The 21944-nt window shown below is 41.1% G+C and overlaps 2 protein-coding genes across 2 annotated transcripts; one reads left to right on the forward strand and one right to left on the reverse strand.

Annotated features, from left to right (window-relative positions):
• The first annotated feature begins 98 nt into the window (after window positions 1-98).
• LOC6575663 (thioredoxin reductase-like selenoprotein T homolog CG3887) lies at window positions 99-1365 on the forward strand. The gene is made up of 2 exons (XM_002001636.4): window positions 99-431; window positions 494-1365. Exons 1-2 carry the CDS (start codon window positions 292-294, stop codon window positions 942-944), a joined length of 591 nt encoding a protein of 196 aa, XP_002001672.1. The 5' UTR covers window positions 99-291; the 3' UTR covers window positions 945-1365.
• A 693-nt stretch (window positions 1366-2058) lies between these two features.
• LOC6575664 (collagen alpha-1(IV) chain) lies at window positions 2059-21162 on the reverse strand. The gene is made up of 10 exons (XM_002001637.4): window positions 21046-21162; window positions 20665-20856; window positions 7963-8145; window positions 7854-7898; window positions 6040-7796; window positions 5133-5983; window positions 3156-5073; window positions 2981-3095; window positions 2701-2924; window positions 2059-2642 (listed from the first exon to the last, which is right to left on the reverse strand). Exons 2-10 carry the CDS (start codon window positions 20758-20760, stop codon window positions 2159-2161), a joined length of 5673 nt encoding a protein of 1890 aa, XP_002001673.1. The 5' UTR covers window positions 20761-20856; window positions 21046-21162; the 3' UTR covers window positions 2059-2158.
• Between the last annotated feature and the right edge of the window lie 782 nt (window positions 21163-21944).

Below are 21944 nucleotides of genomic sequence, written 5' to 3' on the forward strand. Positions count from 1 at the left end.
TATTAATACATGCATTCAAAATTGTATGAGTATCAACCCAGCAACGATTTTACTGTGTACTGATAAATGAAATTCATTCAAAATATATTCAGCCTTTTAAATTATCACATCTAATACTTCATTCGATAGCAATCGCTTATAGTATCACACCAATCGATGTATCGATAGGCTCTACTATCATTCATAAATACGACTGAATGGCAAACTGAGAAGAAGATAAAAAGTAAAATTTTTTTTCGGTTACTGCTAATTTTGCTTTGCAACTAAGGTTTTACAACTAGAACACGTGAAATGGAGTCAGCAAATGGTAGAAATCTAGCGCTGCTTGTACTGTGCCTGTGCGCCTGCTACGCGCTGGCCTTTGAGGGCAAGGAAATACCGGCCACCAAATTCGGTCAGAGGGTGGCACCGACAATGACTTTTCTTTATTGGTGAGTTCCAAAATTAATTACCATTAATTATGTCTAATTTATTATGTTTGTCCATCGTTTAGCTATTCATGTGGCTATCGCAAGGCGTTCGAGGACTATGTAAATATACTGGTTAAGAAGTATCCACAGATTGAGATTGTGGGCGCCAATTACGATCCGCCCGGCATAAATTATTACCTGTCGAAGATAATATTTGCTTTAAAGATAATTATTATAATATCTGTGGTAACTTCGGTGAGTCCCTTCACCTGTTTGGGCTTCAACACGCCTGGCTGGTGGAATCATTTGCAATCAAACAAAATATATGCCTGTATGATGATCTTCTTCCTGGGCAACATGATCGAAGGGCAACTCATTTCCTCCGGGGCCTTTGAGATAACATTAAATGATGTGCCCGTTTGGTCGAAAATACAAACAGGCCGTTTTCCTGCACCTGAAGTGTTATTCCAAATCATCGACAATCAACTGCAGTTCACTGACAGTGTCCAGGAGAATCCCGACTTTGTTAAATAATAGTAGTTCCCCGCGAATTCCAGAGACGGTTCAGGTGAAGCGCCATCTGTCATCCACTAGAACAACACCAAAAAACTATAACGAAACGAAGATTGAAGAAATACAAATGGAACTGGACGCGTGGATATTTAGTTATTAATAAAACCTAACTAAACTATATCTTGTCTCTGCGTTACGTAAAATAGTATATTTGTTTATCTACCAATTTATCTGCTGTATTACTGCTCTTATGTGTATCTGTGTCATCTACAAAGCTATATAGTATAAATAATGATAATGAGTGAAAGTGTTTTGAAAGGGCATCGGGGTATGTTTTATATATGTATAATTAAAAACCGTATTAGTGTATGCACTTTGTTTTATATAGTTTATATCAAATTATGCAATACTCAAAAATACAGAAACAGTTAACACTTGTTAATGGCTGATATTAGCAAATATATGTAGCTGTTGAGCGCCAAAATTTTCAATGGCTTTGCATTGAAATCGAGATTTTCGAATATCCCTAAATGGTGGCATTATTTATTTAACGTAACCAGCATCTATTCGTTAACAGCAAACAACTTATAACAAGAGCTTTCGCCACATGATCTTTTACTAAACAGCTTGCAGTACCTCTTATGAGCCGCTTCTGTAGATGTAAAGCTGTTGTTGCTGCTGATCACGATTGAGGAATACTTAGTCCTAACGGCGAATGCTTGTATTTATTTTAGTTGCTTAGAAGAGCTGCTGGTGTTGAGCTTGCAAAGCTTATAGTTATAGCTAAAATAATACTCTTAATTCACTGGTAGTTAACGGAACTCTTACTGAGTTACATAAAAGAGTAGTAAACTGCTTTAAGGTATGAATAAATAGTTCACATTACTTTTAAGACGTTTAAATTTTTATTATTTTAAAAACTGGGTTCTGTTCGCTTTGTGTATGTGTGTGTGTGTGTGTGTTAACTTGTAATCCCTAAATACAAGATATGAACTGAATTCTATATTGGGGCAGTGGGTTGTTATAGTAGCTTTGCCTCCGCTCGACAGACAAATATTTTGTAAATTGGTTTTATTTTGTTCGATTCGATTTATAGATCTTTACCCAGCGATCTTTCGAAAAAAATGGCACTGCGCAGGGTATTGGTATCTCGTTCTATTTGGGGTAGTGTTAGCGACTTAGATATAATTATTTATTATTTTACTGCTACTTAGTATGTAATCGGAGCTGTGGATCTAAGGAGCGTAAGTATCATCGCGCGGATAGCGACGATTTTGGCGAACTCCGCCGTATTGATATGGATTACGATAGGTTTGTTGACGATTGTATTGGCCCGTTGGCGGCAGTGGCTGTGGCTGACGCAAAGTTTGTGGTTGCGTACGATATTCCGCTGCTGGATAGCCACCTGACCATGTGGAGTAGGAGTTTGGTGGCTGCTGTCTGCCTCCTGTTGACCAGGAGTTCGAACTAAAGCCGGCATTGGAGCCAGAGCCAGAGTTGAAGCCACCAGATCTCGAGCCTGCACCCGAATTGGAGTCTACGCCAGCATTAGTTGCCCAGCTGGAGCCCGATCTGAAGGCAGAGTTGTCTCTAGAGTTGGAGCCAGTGTTGTAACCCGTGCTGTAGCCCGAGTTGGAGCCGGAGCTATAACTGGACTGGGATGCAGAAGTCCGCTTGACAGTGTAGAAGCTATCGCCACGACGGCGACACACAGTACATCTGAAGGAAAAATAATACGCTACAGTTGCTAACTCTAGTTCCAATCAAAGTCACATACCTGCTAATTTTGCTGGTTTGGTCAGCCTTTAGGGTTTGCTGGCGTGGCTGCAGGAACTGATCCTGTTTCTCGATAACGGCTAGCCAGAAGGAGGCCAAAGCATCATAATAATTGCAACGTCCATGGCCATGGCATTCGATGACAGGATTGGCACGGAATTCCTCCAAGCAGGAGCCGGGTGAGACCAAGTTTTGGCCAACACCACCCGTATTATCCAAGGTCGTCTAAGCAATACAAAAGTCATTAATATTGAGATGGGAATCTAGATATTTATACTTACCATATAGTAACTGAAGCCTGTCCACATCTCTTCCCAGCCACCTGGACAATCTGGAATGGACATGGATTGCGAATGCAGGGCAATCACGCGCGTTGAAGTCTCGCAAACGACACAGCTAGAGAGTTGGTAAACTTATGAGTCTGCTATAGTTAACCGTAGTCTACTCCCTGCTTACCGTGAAATGTACTTCATGAGGTCTCTGGATTGGATAGGCGTCATGGACATGGGCATGGGCTCAGCTGTGGATAGCCACAAGCTGTCGTCATTGTTCTGAGCATAGTTGCAAACGTTGTTGAAGTCACAGAACATGTAGGGCATGGTGGTAAAGCGCATAAGACAAGAGCCGGATTGTCCCAAATCTTGGCCGATAGCGCGACTGCTAGCCACATTGCCAGACAGCGAATAGCCCTCCCACAGCATATTTGTATTAGCTGGACACACGGGTATATTAACGGATTGCGAATGTCGGGCGAAAATGAAGCCACGGCTCTTAGGTGGAGGTGGTGGTGGAGCTGGGTCACCTTGTGGGCCAGGCAGACCGCGTAGACCCACGCGTCCTCTTAGACCCATTTCGCCAATGTCGCCGCGTTGGCCTTTAACGCCGTCGGGTCCTTGGTAGCCCATCTCGCCATCATCACCTCGATAGCCAACTATGCCACGGAGACCCGCTGCTCCATGCAAGCCAGGTGGTCCAATATCGCCCCGCTCACCCTTGAAGCCATCCAGGCCGGGCTCGCCACGATCGCCGGGTCGGGCGTAAGTGTACGAATAGGTAACACCTGGTTCACCTTTTTCGCCTGGTAGTCCATCAACACCATCGATGCCATTCCAGCCTGCATCGCCAAGTGGGCCGCGTGGTCCGCGTGGGCCGACTGGGCCAGTGCGGCCTGGTCGCCCACTGGCACCTTCCTCGCCCTTTGCGCCATTTAACCCGGTCACACCTTGCCGACCTCTTTCACCTATGTCACCCTGTTGACCCCAAATGCTGAAGCCAGTTTCACCAATTTCACCTTTGCGTCCAGTGTCGCCACGCTCTCCTTTTCTTCCCCTCATGCCGTGCAGACCATTACGTCCAGGTATGCCTTGATAGCCATAATCTCCGGGCGGACCTTGGGGTCCGATGAGCATTGGTCCCTGTGGTCCTTGCGCTCCATTTAAGCCGTATTCACCCTGCTCACCAGGTGCACCCTTCTGGCCAGGAGTGCCCGGACGTCCAGGCAGGCCATCGTAGCCAATGTCACCTTCTTCACCAGGTTCGGCGTTGAGTCTTTCGCCGATCAAACCTCGTAAGCCCTTGTCTCCTTGCTCACCTTTCGGGCCTGGTAGACCATCAAATCCAGCAGGACCCTCGAATCCGATATCACCCCGTTCTCCACGTGGACCAGGGTAACCAATAGCTCCAATCATGCCAGGCGGGCCCGTTGGCCCTTGAGCTCCTCTCAATCCATTATCTCCAGGCGGACCTCGCATATCAGTTTGGGAGCCAATATAAATTACCTCACCAGCATCACCGATATCACCACGGTCTCCGATTTCGCCTCTGTTGCCAATTTGACCATATTCACCCGGTAGTCCTTCATCACCCTGTATTCCATGTTGACCTGGATAGCCGACATCGCCAATATCTCCAATTTCTCCAGGTGATCCAGTGAGGCCTATTTCTCCGGCCTCACCCTTAAGGCCGTCAAGGCCATTGCGTCCGGGATATCCATTTGGACCATCATCACCTTGATCACCAACAATTCCTGGTTGGCCAGGATATCCAGTATCACCACGTTGACCTTTCAGACCGTGCAAGCCGGGCAAACCATTGCGACCAGGCGTACCAACCTCGCCTTTGGGGCCTGGCAAACCATCAGAGGCGGGCATAGAATCGCCTGGTTCACCCCGTTGGCCCTTAAAGCCCATGGGTCCATTGTAGCCGGGTGGTCCCTGCCATCCAGGATCGCCTTGATCACCTTTGATACCACTGTAAGCGGATACACCCTTAGCGCCGCGACGTCCGGGCACACCTTGATCACCTTGCACGCCCTTAGTGCCGGGTACACCCGGGATTCCCGGATATCCGAAGGGCCCAATCTCACCTTCAAGACCTGCAAAATATCAAACTTTATTAATTTACACAATTTTTATACCGATTGAGTATATTAACCTTTAGGTCCGAATTCGCCGACAAGTCCGCGGGGACCAATATCTCCTATGCGTCCATCAAATCCAATATCTCCACGATCTCCCTGCTCTCCGGGGATACCAGCAAAGCCGGCGGGTCCTGGCTCGCCCGGGATTCCAGGCACACCTGCATCGCCAATGGGACCGCGACGACCTGGATATCCAATGCTGCCCTTGGCGCCATTCTGACCAACTTGTCCACGATAACCAACTTCACCCTTTTGACCCTTAACTCCATGTGGGGCAATGCTGCCTGGACGACCAGGTTCGCCCTGTCGTCCTGGGGGTCCAACGATAATGTCACCGCGCTGACCCTTGTTACCGGGCAGACCCTTAAGGCCCTCGAGGCCATCGTCTCCGTGCACTCCTTTGATACCTTTTGGTCCAGGCGGGCCTCTGGGGCCCGGAAAACCAATGGGGCCCTCGTCTCCAATGACGCCTTTAACGCCTGGTCGGCCAGGCACACCGATTTCTCCAGGAAGAATATATTGACCAGGCTCGCCACGGAAACCTTTTGGGCCATCCAATCCTGGCAAGCCGGGCTCGCCATCCCTACCTGGCTTACCGGGCATGCCATGTGGACCATAGTCACCGATTTCACCCTTATAGCCCTTGGCTCCAGGTGGTCCCTGAAAGACTTCACCAGGTAGTCCCATATCACCCATTATGCCCTTCAGACCCGGCTCGCCAGTCTCTCCCTTGGGTCCTCGGAAGCCAGGCTCTCCCGGATATCCCACATCACCAGGCTCGCCACGATTCTCAATTATTTCACCGGGATGTGGCTCACCTTTGTCACCCTTAAAGCCGGGGCTGCCAACATCACCACGTGCGCCCCTGAAGAAAAATACCATTTAAAATCGATATTTGAAAGAGTTGAAGACATAACTTACTTTTTACCATTGTAACCTGGTTCGCCCGTTAAGTAAAACTTCGGTATGGATGGTGGTGTACCTGGCTTACCATCGCGTCCATCAATACCTGGTAATCCGTCCACGCCGGGACGACCTGCATCGCCGAAGTCACCACGAAGTCCGGGCTCTCCTTTAGCTCCGGGCACGCCGGGCCAGCCATCTTCTCCCCGATCACCCTGTGGACCTTGATCACCGCGGCGTCCATTGTCACCATCATCGCCCTTTTCCGTTTCCCTTAAGCTGCCGGTGTACTCGACACGGCCGGGTGGACCTTGCTTGCCGGGGCGACCTACCTCACCAGGAATACCATCTGTACCTCTGATACCTTGGTGGCCAGGTACACCAGGCCTACCACGAATACCCTTGGGTCCTCTTGCGCCCGTGATGCCAGCCATGCCGCGAGCACCGTGTTCGCCTGGGTAACCAGCATCACCTATTACGCCCTTCATGCCACGTGGTCCGGCATGGCAGATGCCACAGTCATCACCTCGTATGCCCTTGTCACCAGGATACCCACGAGAGCCGGGTGCACCGTCTATTCCGGGTATGCCACGTTTGCCAGGTGGACCTTGCGAGCCGGGTGGTCCAACAATATTCAATCCCTCACCGGGCAGGCCCTTGTCACCGGTTATACCGACTTCTCCACGATCTCCGCGATAGCCATCAACGCCGGGAATTCCATTCTGACCAGCTTGACCTTTTGGACCGTAGAGGTTGAGTCCTGGATTGCCAGGGAATCCAGTGCGGCCGGGAGGTCCAGCCACTCCGGGTGGACCTTGTGGACCGGGTGGACCCATCAATCCGTAGTCACCTTGTTCGCCTTTCTGGCTGCGTCCCGGTGGACCACGATTGCCACTCAGTCCTTGCTCACCAGGTGGTCCAGGTGGCCCATGTGGACCGCGACGTCCTTGCTTACCGGGTATGCCATTCAAGCCTGGATTACCAGGTGGTCCAAGATCGCCTTGTGGTCCAATTGGACCGGGCAGCGACTTATCTAAGGTGGGATCGTAGATGCCTGGTGGTCCCTCGGGTCCCTGAACACCGGGAGTGCCATCGAAACCGTCCTCACCGCGTTCGCCTGGTCGGCCATCTTCGCCATTCTCGCCACTGTAGCCAGGTGAGCCCTTCATGCCTTTTTCACCGGGGCTGCCTTGTACGCCATCATGACCGGGCTTTCCTCGCTCTCCACGCTCGCCCATTTCACCTCTAGGACCTGGCAAGCCGCTGCGTCCTACTGGTCCTGGCTCGCCCGGCATGCCTGGCGGACCTCGGTCACCACGTGGTCCAGCAAAGCCTTTATAGCCCTTGAGAGTTTCATCATAGCGCAAAGCTCCAGGCTCACCCTCGCCAGGCTCGCCCTTGTCGCCCACGACGCCTTGCAGCATTGGATAGCTCTCCGGCATGCCCATCTCACCCTTATAGCCCTTTGGCCCCTGCTCACCCTTGTGACCCTGAGCGCCAGCGAAGCCAATGTCGCCTTTGTAGCCGGTAGGGCCAGGAAAACCAGGCTGACCGTCGACGCCATCCACTCCTCGCACGCCCATACTTCCCTTGGTACCTTTGGAGTTGATGCCGCCCTCGCCAGCATCACCAGTTTCACCAGGCGGGCCTGTCTTACCCATTGGGCCACGAGCGCCATTCTCACCAGGAATACCAGGAATTCCTTGTTCGCCAGGACGACCGTCGCAACCATCGATACCACGTGGTCCGGCACTTCCATCATCTCCAGGAAAGCCCTATAATAGAGAAATGTTACCCAATGTTCTAAGCAGATGCTCTTAAAATATACTTACGGGAGCGCCCGGTAAACCAGTCAGGCCTTGATAGCCAATATCACCCTGGAAAAGGTAAGGTTAGTATTCGTAATACTTCAATTGAATACTAAATTTGTTAGAGACTTACGCGATGTCCCTTTTCGCCCGTTTCGCCGTATTCACCGAAATCGCCTTTTTCGCCGACACGTCCGGGCGGACCAGGCGGGCCCACGTCACCGGGCGAGCCCTCACGACCGGGCACACCCTTTAACCCAAAGCCGCCCATGCGTCCTTTGATGCCTTTGCAGTCGCACAGCGTTGTATTGCATTCCTGAAAAAAAAAAGAAACAAAAACAAATTAAATATTGATTCACTTGATTTCGTTCATATATCTGTGAAACTACATCCAAATAAAAGACATAAGTATATATACATATATACATATAATGGGTAATTGAATTTCGCACTGGAGAACGCGCCTTGATTGCCTTGATTGATTAGCAGTCATCATTCTTAATTGAGTTCCATAGATTTACTTAAGTGCATAGATATATGATTCATGCCTATAACTGTTAACTGTCCCAATTCAAATTGAAAAATATTCATGTTTCCTAGTTCCTCGCTGAGTCTTTCATAAAGTGAGTATGACAGAGCTAAAGTAGAGCCAAATTAATACGTTCTAAGAATATATGTGTGAGATAAAATATCAGGAATTAAATCTAGAATAAAATATTCGGAAAGAAAGAGACTTGAATTTTTGCAGATATCATTGAACGTAGCTTAAATGAAAGAAGTATAATCTAGAAGCAAATATATATTCAGAAATATATGCCATAAATTCTCGATCTGTTTTTTTAGCTGTCTCCCCTACATTCTAGTATATCTCTTAAATAAAGACTACGTTGGAAGATACACATCGTAATGCACAAAGAATTTCAAGGATTCTCCTATGTGAAAGGCAGAGGGAGGAAGTGGAACGAGAGGAAGAGGTCGGCCCATCTAGTATTACGAATGGGCAGTGTTAATTGCCGTTTGTGCAACGACTATTTTTAGAGGCAGTCTTCAATTAAGAGCAATCATATTACACACTTAATGCTCTCAGCATTCTATGCTTTATGCACTTTAGATATTTTTTGCCGATTTAACCATAACAATAACAACAACAACAACAATAACACCAGCAAATGCATCTTGCAGCGTGTGGCATGTGCCCCATGCTCTATGAAACAGTTCAACACTTGCAACTTTGGCGAACCGGGTGAAATCTGAAATGTTTGCTTTAATTGCACAATTGCCGTCAGCAATGAGATAATCCTCTATGAATATATATGTACCTATACACACATATGCAATATATACATATATAAACATATATGCTTCATTGTTTGCAGCTGCAAATTATTTTCCTTTACCGCCGAAAACTCTATTAAACATGGTCATTGAGGCGTGCGACAGCGCAGCATAGATTTTTTTGTTTATGAATAAATACAATACAAGATTTTATAAATACTAGAAAATGCTAAATACAATAATACACAGTATATAGAGCTAACGATTTGTACCGCTTGTGTATAGATAAATACATATATATTTAAATAGTTGGGTATACTGCTAGATCTACTTGGAAGCTTGAATCATGAATTGGCACAAACGTTGTCTCAGATTTATCTCTAAATTTACCTTCATCCATCTACTTCTACATACATCCATGTTTCATTAGATGAAATTTGAAATGTTCTATAATTAAGTGTAGTTAATAAGAACTGTTATATGTAGCAGTGTAATCAGCTTCCATCTCGCAATTTTAGCGCAAGACCTGAAACACTTCCTCAATATATAAAGGCCAAAGAATTTCAAAAACAAATATTAGTTTTGAAAAACCGTGCGCACTCAAGCATAAGTTCGCATCGAGCAGTTTATAGTCATGCTGCAGTTATTATGTTCCATTATTATTACAGCCACAAAATATTCCAGTTCATATAAACCTATTTCGTAATGCTTGCATGCGACCTCCAGGCACTTCGAGTGCCCATTAAAATTGCATTTCAAATTTGAAATGAAATCGTTTTTCTTTTTTTCATTTAGTTTTTCTGCTTCTTCTTCGGCCTGATTTACGAAAAACTTCTTGTGCGACATTTGCATCGTTATAAACATCCTTAATTTGTTTAGTAATTTTAGCGATTATTAATAGAATTGACATAACTTTCAGCGTTTTAGTTCAGATTTATGACACGGCATATTTCCCAGATGAAACAAAACCCAAAAAGAGAGCAAATAATCGAAACACATGTCGAGCGCATGTTCCAAAAAACAAAACAAAAAGTTTGAAGAAAACATTGATGTCAAATTTTTTTTCGCTTTGCAAAAATTGTTCAAATAAATTGAAAAACTGCTGCCTAATAAAAATAATTACCGAGTGCAGCGTATTTTCCACACACATTTTTTCACATTTTCCAGCTGCACTCGAGGAAAATTCAACTCAATGAGTTCAAACGCAAAACTTCCGAGAATTTAGGCCTCGGTGCGAGATCAAACCATCTGTTAACCAAATATGCAGATGACGTGTAAATCAGAAAATCACAAAATCGTAACATAAACAACTCAAATGAAACACAGAGAGAAATAGAAGGAGAACAAACTATGAAAACTGTTTTTTCGTGTGTGGTAAGCCATAAGATTTCGTTTTTGCCTTCAATCAAAAAAATAAAAGAGAAGAGAAAACGCAGACGAAGACCAAAAATATAAATTTACAATGCATATGGCAGGTGTATGCTGCAACTGTGTGTGTGTGTGTGTGTATGTGTGTGACTATAGATATATATGCATGTGTGTGGGGCACAGCTAACACGGCGAGCAATTGCACTCAATTTCTGGAATATGTACGAGTTGTTCATGTGAGAAGAATCGCAGCTCAATAAAAGCAAAAAGTCCCAAGTGAACCGCAAAAAAATAAAAGAGCAACGAAAATAAATTAGAATTGTTTGCATAGACTATTTATACTAATGAGTTGTTGAGCGCTAAATATGATATATAGTTGAGATTGGCTAAGATTTATATATGAAGTATTTTTTTTTTTGCTGATTAAATTATGTATTTAGTTAAATGTAGTGTAATACATTTATAATATAGTATAGGTCATATAGATAGAATATAAATAGGAAGAGATGAAAACCCAAGGTCCAGTCTCTTAATCGATCACTCTTAAACGAAAAATAGTTATCGATCCTTTTTAAACAAACAAACAAAAAGACTGACAGGGCTAAATCAGATCAGTTTATTGTGATATTTCATATTCATACTTCAATTAAATAAGTTTTATTTTAATTTACATTGATTCATTCAAATTTCATGTATTTGTTGCTATAAAAAATACAAGTTATTCTTTGTAATATCTAAAATTATTTTATAATAAATTTTGTTTATGGCAACAATAAATATGGTTCAGTAATATTTATGTACATATTTCATATTGCCCATTGCAAAATATATGCACATATGCAATCGCCTGTAAGAGTCGACTCGAATTACACGCGTTTCCATATAAGAATGGAAAAATGTGAAAACAAGTGTCGCTCGTCTGATATTTCTTGTCGAAGCCATCTATAGTATCCATACCCCATATCCCATATCTGGTTAGTAATATGATTTATCTACCTGATCGACCTGCTCGATCGAGGCAAACATTTTCACACATTCCTTCCATTGAAAAGGCAGCAATTGAAAACCCCAAAGTTCATTCAATCAATTGCCCAACCCGAAAGAAGCTCACGAAAAATTCCAAATGCACTTTTTCAACAGGTTTGCAAAACAGACAGCGCTGCAGTTCCCTTGAACTTGACACTCAGCATATGCCCAGATATTATATATATTATGTACTCTATATATATATACTATATATGTGGATTTTGATGGGCTTCACAGCAACATAGAGCGCATTTAGCTCGGTCGCAGACAATGCGACAAGTGGCGTTGTTTTATGTGAAAAACAATCAAAAAGGCAAACAAGATCGTTGCAATGGGGCGTTACAGACTGCACAATACACGTTCAAAATCCACATCTGACATTACATTACCAGAAGCAATTGGAGGTTATGGATCTCTCTCTCTCTCCGCCTCCCAAAATTTGTTTAACAGATTAATAGAGTAAATGTATAGCGAATTTGATTATTATCTAGATAAAGTTAGTACAGCATGATATACTCGACCACCGTCCAATATGCCCGCTTTGCATATCTAAGCGAGCATTAAAAAAACTATACAGCGCAAGACTTGACCAATTTATGAGCTGCATAATGTTCTACAAACTTGTATAAAGTGCAAATTGTTAACGTCAGCAAAACAGACAGAGACAGGGCATAAAACAAAAAATGTGTTGGGAACCTAAATGTGCTATATATATAGATATACATTTTTATATATGTACGGATCAGATATGTATATGTATATATATATATATATATTATGATATGGCTATAGGTATTGGGGCACGCGTGTGGACCCTGTTTGAGGGTCTCATTTACTTGGCGAATTGAGCAGGTTATGTACGTATAGCTTAGATAGCATAAATTTCAGGGAGCGACCATAAGACGGGAAATATGTTTAAGCAATTGCAATTGCTTAAGCAGTTGCAATTTGAAGTATATAAATTTCCCATTTGAGTTGGATGTTTTAATAAGTTATGTAATGGGCATGAATTGAACAGGAAATTTTTACAAATATGCAATATTATTTTAAATATACGTACATTGATAGTCAGATCTATAAACCAAACAAACCAGTCATTCCTATTGCCTTCATAAAGTTAAGAATCGTAGAAACTATATTTCAACATAAAGTTAGAGTTTCCAGTTTCCTCAATTGAACTCAGTCTTTTGACCAATTAAATATTTAATATAAAGCATGCTTGATACTGCTTACGAAACTAGTCAGTTCATAACTCTTAATTGAACCATAAATTCTATACCTAACTTCTAGTTCCGTTAAGAGGCAAAAAGATCGACATAATCATAAGCTAGGCTTTATACTTTTTAGTCCCTTATGAACAGTCCAGCTCGATCAATTATTTAACAGTTCAAACGAACAACGAACTCATGAACTTGTTAAATCGCTTGAGTAACAGATTGAATTAACGCAGCTAAGAGCGGCGCTCATGACCTACTGAACTACATATGTCCGATAAATCGATCACTGATGACTGATCACTGATCACTGATAACTGACCGCATGCAGTATATTCAGCTGTCAATCATGCTTACTTCCGATCCTCACTTGCCGTGAGGAACATGTGAGAAATGCGAAACACTAACAGACAAAAGCTGCCTGCTATGGCAATGGCATCGTCTAAGCAGTTGTTTGCACGTGGCTTCTGCCTTCAAACATGTTTACTATGCGTATGCGTGATGTATGTATAGGTATATACATTTACATACATATATATGTGAAACAGATATATAAATAATACATATTTCTATATATTTATACTCTTGATATTTGCACCTGATGTGTGTCAGCGGCTTAGTTAAGCGCATTTACACATGTTAAGGCCAATTGTCAGCGCATCTCTCTCTCTCTCTCTCTCTCTCTCTCCCCACGTCGCTCTCTCACACTCCCTGGCGCCCTCCCTCTACCTCACTCTCAATTATTAAGCTGCATTTGCGCTGCAGTTTAAGGTCAAAGTTGTCAGGCCTCCAGAGCTCTATCACAGCGACAATTGGCACACCCACCCACGCTCAACTCAACCCATAGACGCACACATATCTATACATACACATAGCTATACATGATATGTGTATATGTATGGATATATATATGATATATGCATATGCGGAGATCGTTGCACGTGTAAGCGCCGAGTACATTGGCCTGGCCTGGTCGGGTCTGGTCTGGCCTGGGGGTATCTAATGACGCCAACTGGAATTCACAAGTCAAGTTCCGTTGAAAAACAATTAAAAAAAAAAAAAAAAAAAACAAAATGTTCAGATATATATAAAGCGCATGGTAATCAAATTTGTAACTCTTAACATGAACTTAGGCTAAGTTAAGGCAAAGTTAGACGCAATTGTATTTAGTTAGAGGGCGAGAGACTCGCAATCTGCTATATCGCTATATAGTCGAGCACTAAGATGGCGGAACGGATGTGGCACAGAATACAAAAAAAAATACTTATATATATATATAACTGTCATACATACATATATATATAAATCATGGCTGATAACACATTGCTCCGACAGCTGAAAGATTTTGATTTGTTCTTTGGGCATTTTAATTAAAACGTTTTAATTTGGCATTAAATTATGCGACAACGAATTACATATATAACAAATAATATAATATAATATTATATATGTTTGTATATATGTGTGTATACACACATTGAGAGTGACATATGTGCTGTACAAAGGGGTTATCTGTGTGTCGTCGTTGTGGATGTCAATGCGAACTCTTTGTTGCCAACTTGAATAACTTCTTGAAGCGATGTCCTGTCATTGGGTCTTGGATCTTGAGTATAGCATCGTTCGACTCGCCTAGCAATTGACCCAATTCAAGCCATCAATCAACATTTGATCTTCTACAGGCGAATTTTGCAGTCAGCTGCAACATGCAAGCCTTTCAGAGAGTTTGTCAAGTAGTCGATTAGGAGCTACCCTGTTGCTATACAGGGTATTATGAAAACTACACATTGGTTTTGAATAGAACATCTTATGGGTTGAGCATGCTTGCAGCTTAAAGGAAGGTGCCAACAGCTGGTTTATACATCATCAAAACGGTATATTAAAAAAATTAAATTAAATTAAAAAAATAAAGGTTTGGATGACAAAGTTTCATTTGCAAAGAAATTAACTTTTTAATATTCTTATAATTATAAATATGTATTGTGAGAAGGCATAATCTCTAAGATAGATTATCTTTGAAATTCATTTCATATACTCAATGAGTTATGTAACACGCAATTTACTATTTAAAGTCAGTTTCTGTAAAACTCAGGGAATTGTAATCTTATTTTAACTCAATCATCTATCGTCCACACGAAATTATTTTAACTTTTAAGACAAAGATTACATTTATTATTCATTACTATGTATTTGCTATTTAAAATGCGTCAGATACGTCAAGGAAACTAGCATAGCCGAGCTGTGAAATGTGAAATGTGTACAGGGTGTGTGTATAAAATAGTAGATTTGGAGCAACATATGAGCAGCGTGTGATTGACATGAAAATTCATGCCCACACACAAGCATACACACACTCCCACACACACACATAGAGAACACATAATGAATGCACATCTGGACAACTCGACTGCGATTTGGAACTGGGCCTGGCTCGCTGCCTGCTCCCGCTATATATGTATGTATGTGTGTGTGTGTGTGCGTGTGTGTATATTATTATTAGTATTTGTTATTGTTGTTGCTAAAATGCTATTGTTGTTGTAGTGCTGTTTGTTGTTACGCTCTTGCAGCATGACATCATTTTGCTTGACATCATTAAGAAGCGTCAAAAGAAATCTGCACATGCACATGCAGACTCAAAGCGAATCACATATTCATACACACTTATGCATGTACACATATGTATATGTATATGTATGTGTACATATACATTCACAGTCAGCCAATGTCGCCGTTCTCCATGTCGTCTCGTCCAGTTTTATTATTCAGTTTCCTTTTAATAGTTTGCCTAATTGTTTAGACAAAATGCTTGACAGATGTTAACTAATTGCCGCGCACTCAAATTACATGTAATAGACAGCCCCAGTGGCTGTCAAACTGTATGCTGATAGTGCTCGAATGCCAAACTGTCAGCATTGTCAGCTATGGCAAATGGCAATGATTGACTATGACTATGATTGTATTTCAAAGAAAATATTATTATTTTATTATGTATAATTAGAATAGAAAACCTCTATTGATAGCGTTTAAATTGAATTTCTAGCAATAATAAGTTTGGTTCTTGGTATTTGCCTTATCAGAAGCCTTGTTAACCTTCTTATTGACATTTTCCAAATGCTTTTGCAGTACAAACAAACTATTTGAGATTTAAATAAATTTAAAGGCATGCAAAAATGTTCGAGCTTCAGCTGATATTTTTAGCAATGACGCTAGATAGAAACATGAATATATGCATATAGTATATATACATATATAAATATGTATATATATAACATTTATGAGCTTTAATGAATTTCAATTTCAGAAGCTGCAACTAAATCAAACTGATAACAACAACAACAAACTGGCTCTCTCTATGTGCGCGCCTGTGTGTGTGTGTGTGTGTGTGTGTGATGCTTGATAACCCAATTTCTTGAGGCTCTTTTTAAGCGCAGCGAACACAACAATCAAATAATCGCTTTAATTTACAAAGTTACAAAGTAATTTACACTGTTGCTGTGCCCCAGACATACAATATATACATACATGCATACATGTATACATATATGTATATACATACGTATATCACTCATACGACATGTTGCTCCTATCTTTTAGTCGCTCGCATAATTTCCGCATTCAGTTGCAGATAAATAAATAATTGAGTCAAATTGAAATGCAGCGCGCCAAACAATTTTCAACAAATTGCAGCACGCAAATAAACTTCAGTCGTAATGAAAGGCGTGTCTTGTTGTTGTCTTAGTTCTACTTCATCTTCTTCTGCTCATTCTTGTTGTTGTTACTTGGGGGGCCCCGTTATGTCTGCAGCTGGTCAGTGATTTATGCGCTTAGGGTCAGCCTAAGGACTGAGCCTGCCATTTGCTATAAACAAAGCACAAGCAAATGGAATTGGAACAGCAGAGTGATGGAGCGAAAGAGAGAGAGGGAGGAGTACTGTACTATGGGCCAAATTTGGCAAATGAGCTGTGCTTTAAAAACTGTATTAGAGGTTTCGAAGTGACTGTATTTACAATTTGAAAGTCAACAATCAAACTGGACTATATAGCTTTCGTCAAACTCTATTAGCAGAAAATTTAAAACATGAGAAAATTTCTCAAATTATTTAAATTAAAAATTTATGAATATTTTATTACATTTTTATATTATTTTATTTTATTTTATTTTATTATTCTCTTATATTTATTGATATTCCATTTAATTTAACTTCTTAAATCTTGATATAAATTCTAATTCAAATTCGAAAATTTCCCATAGTGCCGCAGCAGCTTCATCGAACCTACAACAAAAAGACATTCAATTCCAATATCAAATGAGGCAGCGCGTCGAAGACAGTCGCAGCTGCGCAGCTGAGTAGCTGAACGCTGTTCTCTTTCCACTGTCAGTGCCCTCTGCGTTCTCTCTCTCTCGCTCATCCTCCCCCACTCCAACAACATTTTCCAATCACTTGAGCTGCTAATTGTCGGCAGCAGAAAAGAACTCTCACACACACACACAACTGCACACGCAGTGCACAAGAAATTTCCCTATTAAAATGGGCTTCAAACGGTTTCTGATGTTATTGTTGTTGTTGTAGTTTTATAGGCAGATGCTGCAGCCGCGGTCGCTGCTGATAAAGTACATTTATCAAAATTCATTCATAGAAAAGAAGCAGTCGCAGGCGACGTCAACGTTGGCGTCGGCATCAGCACCGGCAATGGCAGCAAGCTAAGTGCAATCGCTACTTATGTACACTCACACACACGCACACACTCATGCACACTTGTTGCGCTCAGTGTACGCGCGCGCTCTTAAATGCGCAACGATTGTCTCTCTTGTGCGCTGCGCGCTCTTCACGTGAAATGTGTCTGTATGCGTGTGTGAGACGGAAAAGGAAATCACATTTATGTTAAATGTAGCGCGCATAAAAAAATAATTCTTATTGGCAAATGCGAAAACCAGTTGAGGTACAGTTCGAGAGCCACTGCGCAGCGCAAGCCAAACAGTAGCAAAAGAAAATAAACGCTTATTCATAAATATATAGGAGAAATAATCAAGTTTTAACGTTTTTGCGGTTTTTTCCATTGGCTTAGCCGCAAGACTTTGACGCTCTCACTCCAATAGCTGTAACAATTGCAGCAATTGCATTTGCATTTGCAATTGGAGTTCTCTGCGAAGTACCATGGCATTGACCACGTAACCGAGTGCGAAAAAAAGTTCAGATCAAATTACAAGTGCCATCAAATGCGGCTCCCGCAAACACGTGAGTTGGCAACAAAAGTACTAAAATAAAAAAAAAAACTCGCTTAAAGTGTAATTTATTTACTTCTTATGCCTTTTAGCCTTTCTTGGGCACATTTGACTCGCTAAGATTGTAAATTCTACAAGAATTCAAAATTTCAGATATCAATTTCCCGGTCGGTGTGAGAATATTTCGAAATTGTCCTGAAATGAGCTGAGCAAATTTTCCCAAATAATTAGGTTTTTGAGTTACAACAACTTTACAGATCAGTCAGTCAATCATTCACTTAGGCCCAGTACGTAAAGTCAATCACTGCAATTAGATTCATATACGTAAGCATATAAAAATCATATGATATATCAAAATATGTTCCCGAATCGCCTCCTAATAACATAAAGAGGAATTTTAGCTATTATTGCAAAAGTCAATCAATTATAGAGTACATCAATCAATCAATCTGTTCATACAGATAGATATTCATTGACATTTGTTTATATATTAGAAATTCTATTTAACACTGGGAAACTAATGTATTGAAGGGAGCCAACTTAATTCAATCAGATCAGATCAGATCAGTCAGTCGGTCAATCAATCAATCAGCAACACAATTCAACGCAGATTGACTGATGAATGGAATGTATTTACAATTGTTCGACGCTTATTTATGTATATGACGCTCTCATTAATCAGTTGCTCAATCAATCAATCAGTAATTTATGCATGTATAAATATAATCAATAGATTACTGATGCTTTAGGCATGTTGCTCTGGCAAATGTCATGCTTAGCCGATAGCCTCTGTCTCTGCCTGTGCCTGTGGCTGTGGCTCAAGCTCTGACTGTGTCTGTGGCTCTGCTCGTTGGCGACACTTTAGAATAAATTCTATTTTGAGTTCGACTCGATCCGATTCGATGTGTCGCAATCAGCGAACCGAAGGCGGCTACACATGCTATCAATCGTCAATGCCGCCAACATAGCAATAAACCTAATTAAATTTCAACGATTTCGATTTAGTTTCACTTCTTCTCCTGCCTCTTCTTATTTTCATTCTGTCTCTTTCTTTTTCTTTGTCTCGCTTGATAAGCGGCTGAAATCAGAGCAACATAACAGAATTTGCCTTAGCATAGGGCCCAAAAATACTCAAATGACGAAATCGAGTCTCTAATTAAAATAATCTCTTCGGCTAAGCTTGAAGCAGGCGAGAATGCACGACTACCAAATACTCGCTCAGAGCGCTCAAAAATAGATTTACGAGTCCCAACTGCAGTTTAGGCTTTTACCCTAAACATATTTTGATAACTGCCCAAAAATTATTGTACAAAACGTGTTGCATAACTCCAGGGGCAACTTATGTGGAGAAAGAAATTTTGTAATAATATAATTATAATTAGAGACAATAATTTCAAAATTATTTTTAGTTTAGAAATTTAGCAAAATACATTTATTTTTACTTTTAAATATAAAATTATTCATTAATAAAATTTATAAAACAAAACAAATTTTTTCTGAAATTTATTTGTGTGTGGAACAAATTGAAATATTAGTTGTTTTTAATTTATTTATATGATATACGTTTGAGCTCTTTTATACAAATATTTCAAAACAAAAATACAATTTATTTTAAAATTTCAATATATTTTTAAATTTTAATTGCTAACCGGAAATATTCAATGGCAAACGAATTTGATTGTTTTTTATACAATGTACGAAGCATAATTACTTTTGGAAGAGGGAAGAAGACAGAGATCCATTGGGGTTATCATGAGAGTGATAAGAGCACTCGTTAACCTTTCCCCAATTGCCAAATCTCACTAATCTGAAATTCATCTGCGATGACATAATAGAAACTAGAACTCGAATCCATTGAACTGTTCCGCGTGTGACCAGAGAGGAAAAGCCTCTACAACAAAAGCCCAACTCGCAAGGGTTTATCAAGCTCAATTACCGGAAATATAATGTGCAATAGACCCAAAGAAAATAGTATATACGTATATATCGAGGGGCTTTTGTTTTGGCTGATTAAATGTTACACAGCTGACCTAATTGTTCTCTATCCAGATATATGTAGTATCTATGTAATATATAATATATAAATATATACTATATACACATTATGAATCAGTTACAATTGCAGTTGAAAGTCAGATTGAGATTTGCGCATGCATGTCGTGCAGTTTGAAAGCCATTGCTTCAATTTAGTTTACTTGGAAAGGCATTGAGTGAATCAAGCTGAGAGCAATATATGTATGTATGTTATGTATGAATCGGTAAACAAACGCTCTCTTAAAGGAATTGTATACAGTTTGAATAGCTGTGCGTAAGGCAAGATATCATAAGTTAACTGGCAGTTTTAAACGAACTGCTTCTGTAAAGTTTTACAAGCATTAATTGAAGTTAGCAGAATATATATATATATATATATATATATATATATATATATATATATAGGAGGAGGTAGGAGTAAATGTTCCACAGTTTGAGAGCGATTGCTAAAGTAGAGTAAAGTTTGAATAAGCCAGAGCAACTCTTGCCGAACAGTTTGACAAGGACTGTTTCAGCAAAAGAGAAGAATTTTCGGCAATGACAACATGAAACACGCAGTTTGACAGGAATTGATGATATGTATTGATATATATGCTAAATAATATAATAAATAAATATGCATGCTTGATTCAATTCAATATTTAATTTTTTTGGTAAATAATTTTATAAGTATTTTTCAAAATTTTATTATTACTTACCTTTGCCGCATTCGCAAAGGACACAACGCTGGCAAACAGCCAGACTGCGCCAAGCACACCCGAGAGACCCGTTAGATCTCTGGGCAACAACATCATGGTCCTCAGCCTGACCACAAATCGAATTGGAATTTGGAAACTCGAACTGGAACTGGGGACAAACTTAAAATGTCACTGCGATAAACACACACGAAACTGCGAAAGATCAAAACATTGGAACAGTGAATAAGAAACCGTTTTGTTTTTTGCTTTTGTTACTTTTTTTGGGAAATTTTTATATATACAATTTGATAGAGTCTGATTGGTTTGCAGTTAAATAAATAATTGATATTTGGTATATTTGATATTTTGCATTCGAATTTGAATTTTTGCAGGCGAACTAACACAAAATACTGCTGCTGCGTGCGGGCTCGCCACTTGATTTGGTGCTGTGCTGCTGCTGCGTTCGTCGAGCACGACACACTCCCCACATGTGGCGATCGTCAAGCGTTCAAAATGCTACTAAAATCGCCCGGCACAAAAGAAATTTCAATTCGTTTGTCCACAGCCTCGGCGTTCGGCTGGCGCTCGGCTCCAGATCGACGCACGCACACATGCTCAGCTGGCGCTGCATTTGTGTTGGTGCGTTTTGTTTCAAGCGCTCGCTCGCTTTGAGCAGTAGGCAAGTTGGATTTCGTACGGGAACTGCGGAGTGGGGTATTGGTGCACAGCCTGTTGAATTTAGCACTTTGTTGCCTTGAAATGAGGAAACGACGACAACAACAGCAACAATTTCCCTCCATATTATAATTTCCCTACTTAGCTATTTAGTTTCTTGTTATTGTCGTCGTCGTCGCAGCAGCCGCCCTGTCCGATTAGGCAAAGGCTATTTTACATTTAGTACAACGGTCTGATAAGAGAGCCCGCTATAAGGTTGCGTATTTCCTGTTCGACTCATGAAAAGTCAGCTCGTTTCTCTCTTCTTCATTCTTTCTAATTAATTAGTACGCAGATTTAACAAAAATAGAACTTTTCAAAATACATATTTGTTGTACATTTGAGGTCAGTTTTGAAACGCACTAACCACAATCAAGGCTTTTGTGCGTTGTGTAAGATTCGATTGTTAGCATACACAACAGAGAGTGAGTGGGATGTCTGAGGGGTAAAGGGGCTGAAGGGAGGCTGTGTGGTATACATTGACCCACTGGTCCCAATCGAAAGCTTTCAGTATAGCTGGCTTACATCATTTTCGAGGAAAGAAGCAATAAACCTAATTAATATCCTAATATCCAAACAAATTCCTA

This window comes from Drosophila mojavensis, unplaced genomic scaffold (assembly GCF_018153725.1).
Source record: "Drosophila mojavensis isolate 15081-1352.22 unplaced genomic scaffold, ASM1815372v1 contig_36, whole genome shotgun sequence".
NCBI classification, from domain to species: domain Eukaryota; kingdom Metazoa; phylum Arthropoda; class Insecta; order Diptera; family Drosophilidae; genus Drosophila; species Drosophila mojavensis.

Excerpts from the sequence above, each read along its gene's own strand:
- LOC6575663 (XM_002001636.4), top strand. The coding sequence starts at position 292 with ATGGAGTCAGCAAATGGTAGAAATCTAGCGCTGCTTGTACTGTGCCTG. Across the intron at positions 432-493 it reads ACAATGACTTTTCTTTATTG|CTATTCATGTGGCTATCGCA; the intron begins GTGAGTTCCAAA and ends TCCATCGTTTAG.
- LOC6575664 (XM_002001637.4), bottom strand. The coding sequence starts at position 20,760 with ATGATGTTGTTGCCCAGAGATCTAACGGGTCTCTCGGGTGTGCTTGGC. Across the intron at positions 8,146-20,664 it reads CCTTTGCGAATGCGGCAAAG|GAATGCAATACAACGCTGTG; the intron begins GTAAGTAATAAT and ends TTTTTTTTTCAG. Across the intron at positions 3,096-3,155 it reads CTCATGAAGTACATTTCACG|CTGTGTCGTTTGCGAGACTT; the intron begins GTAAGCAGGGAG and ends CCAACTCTCTAG.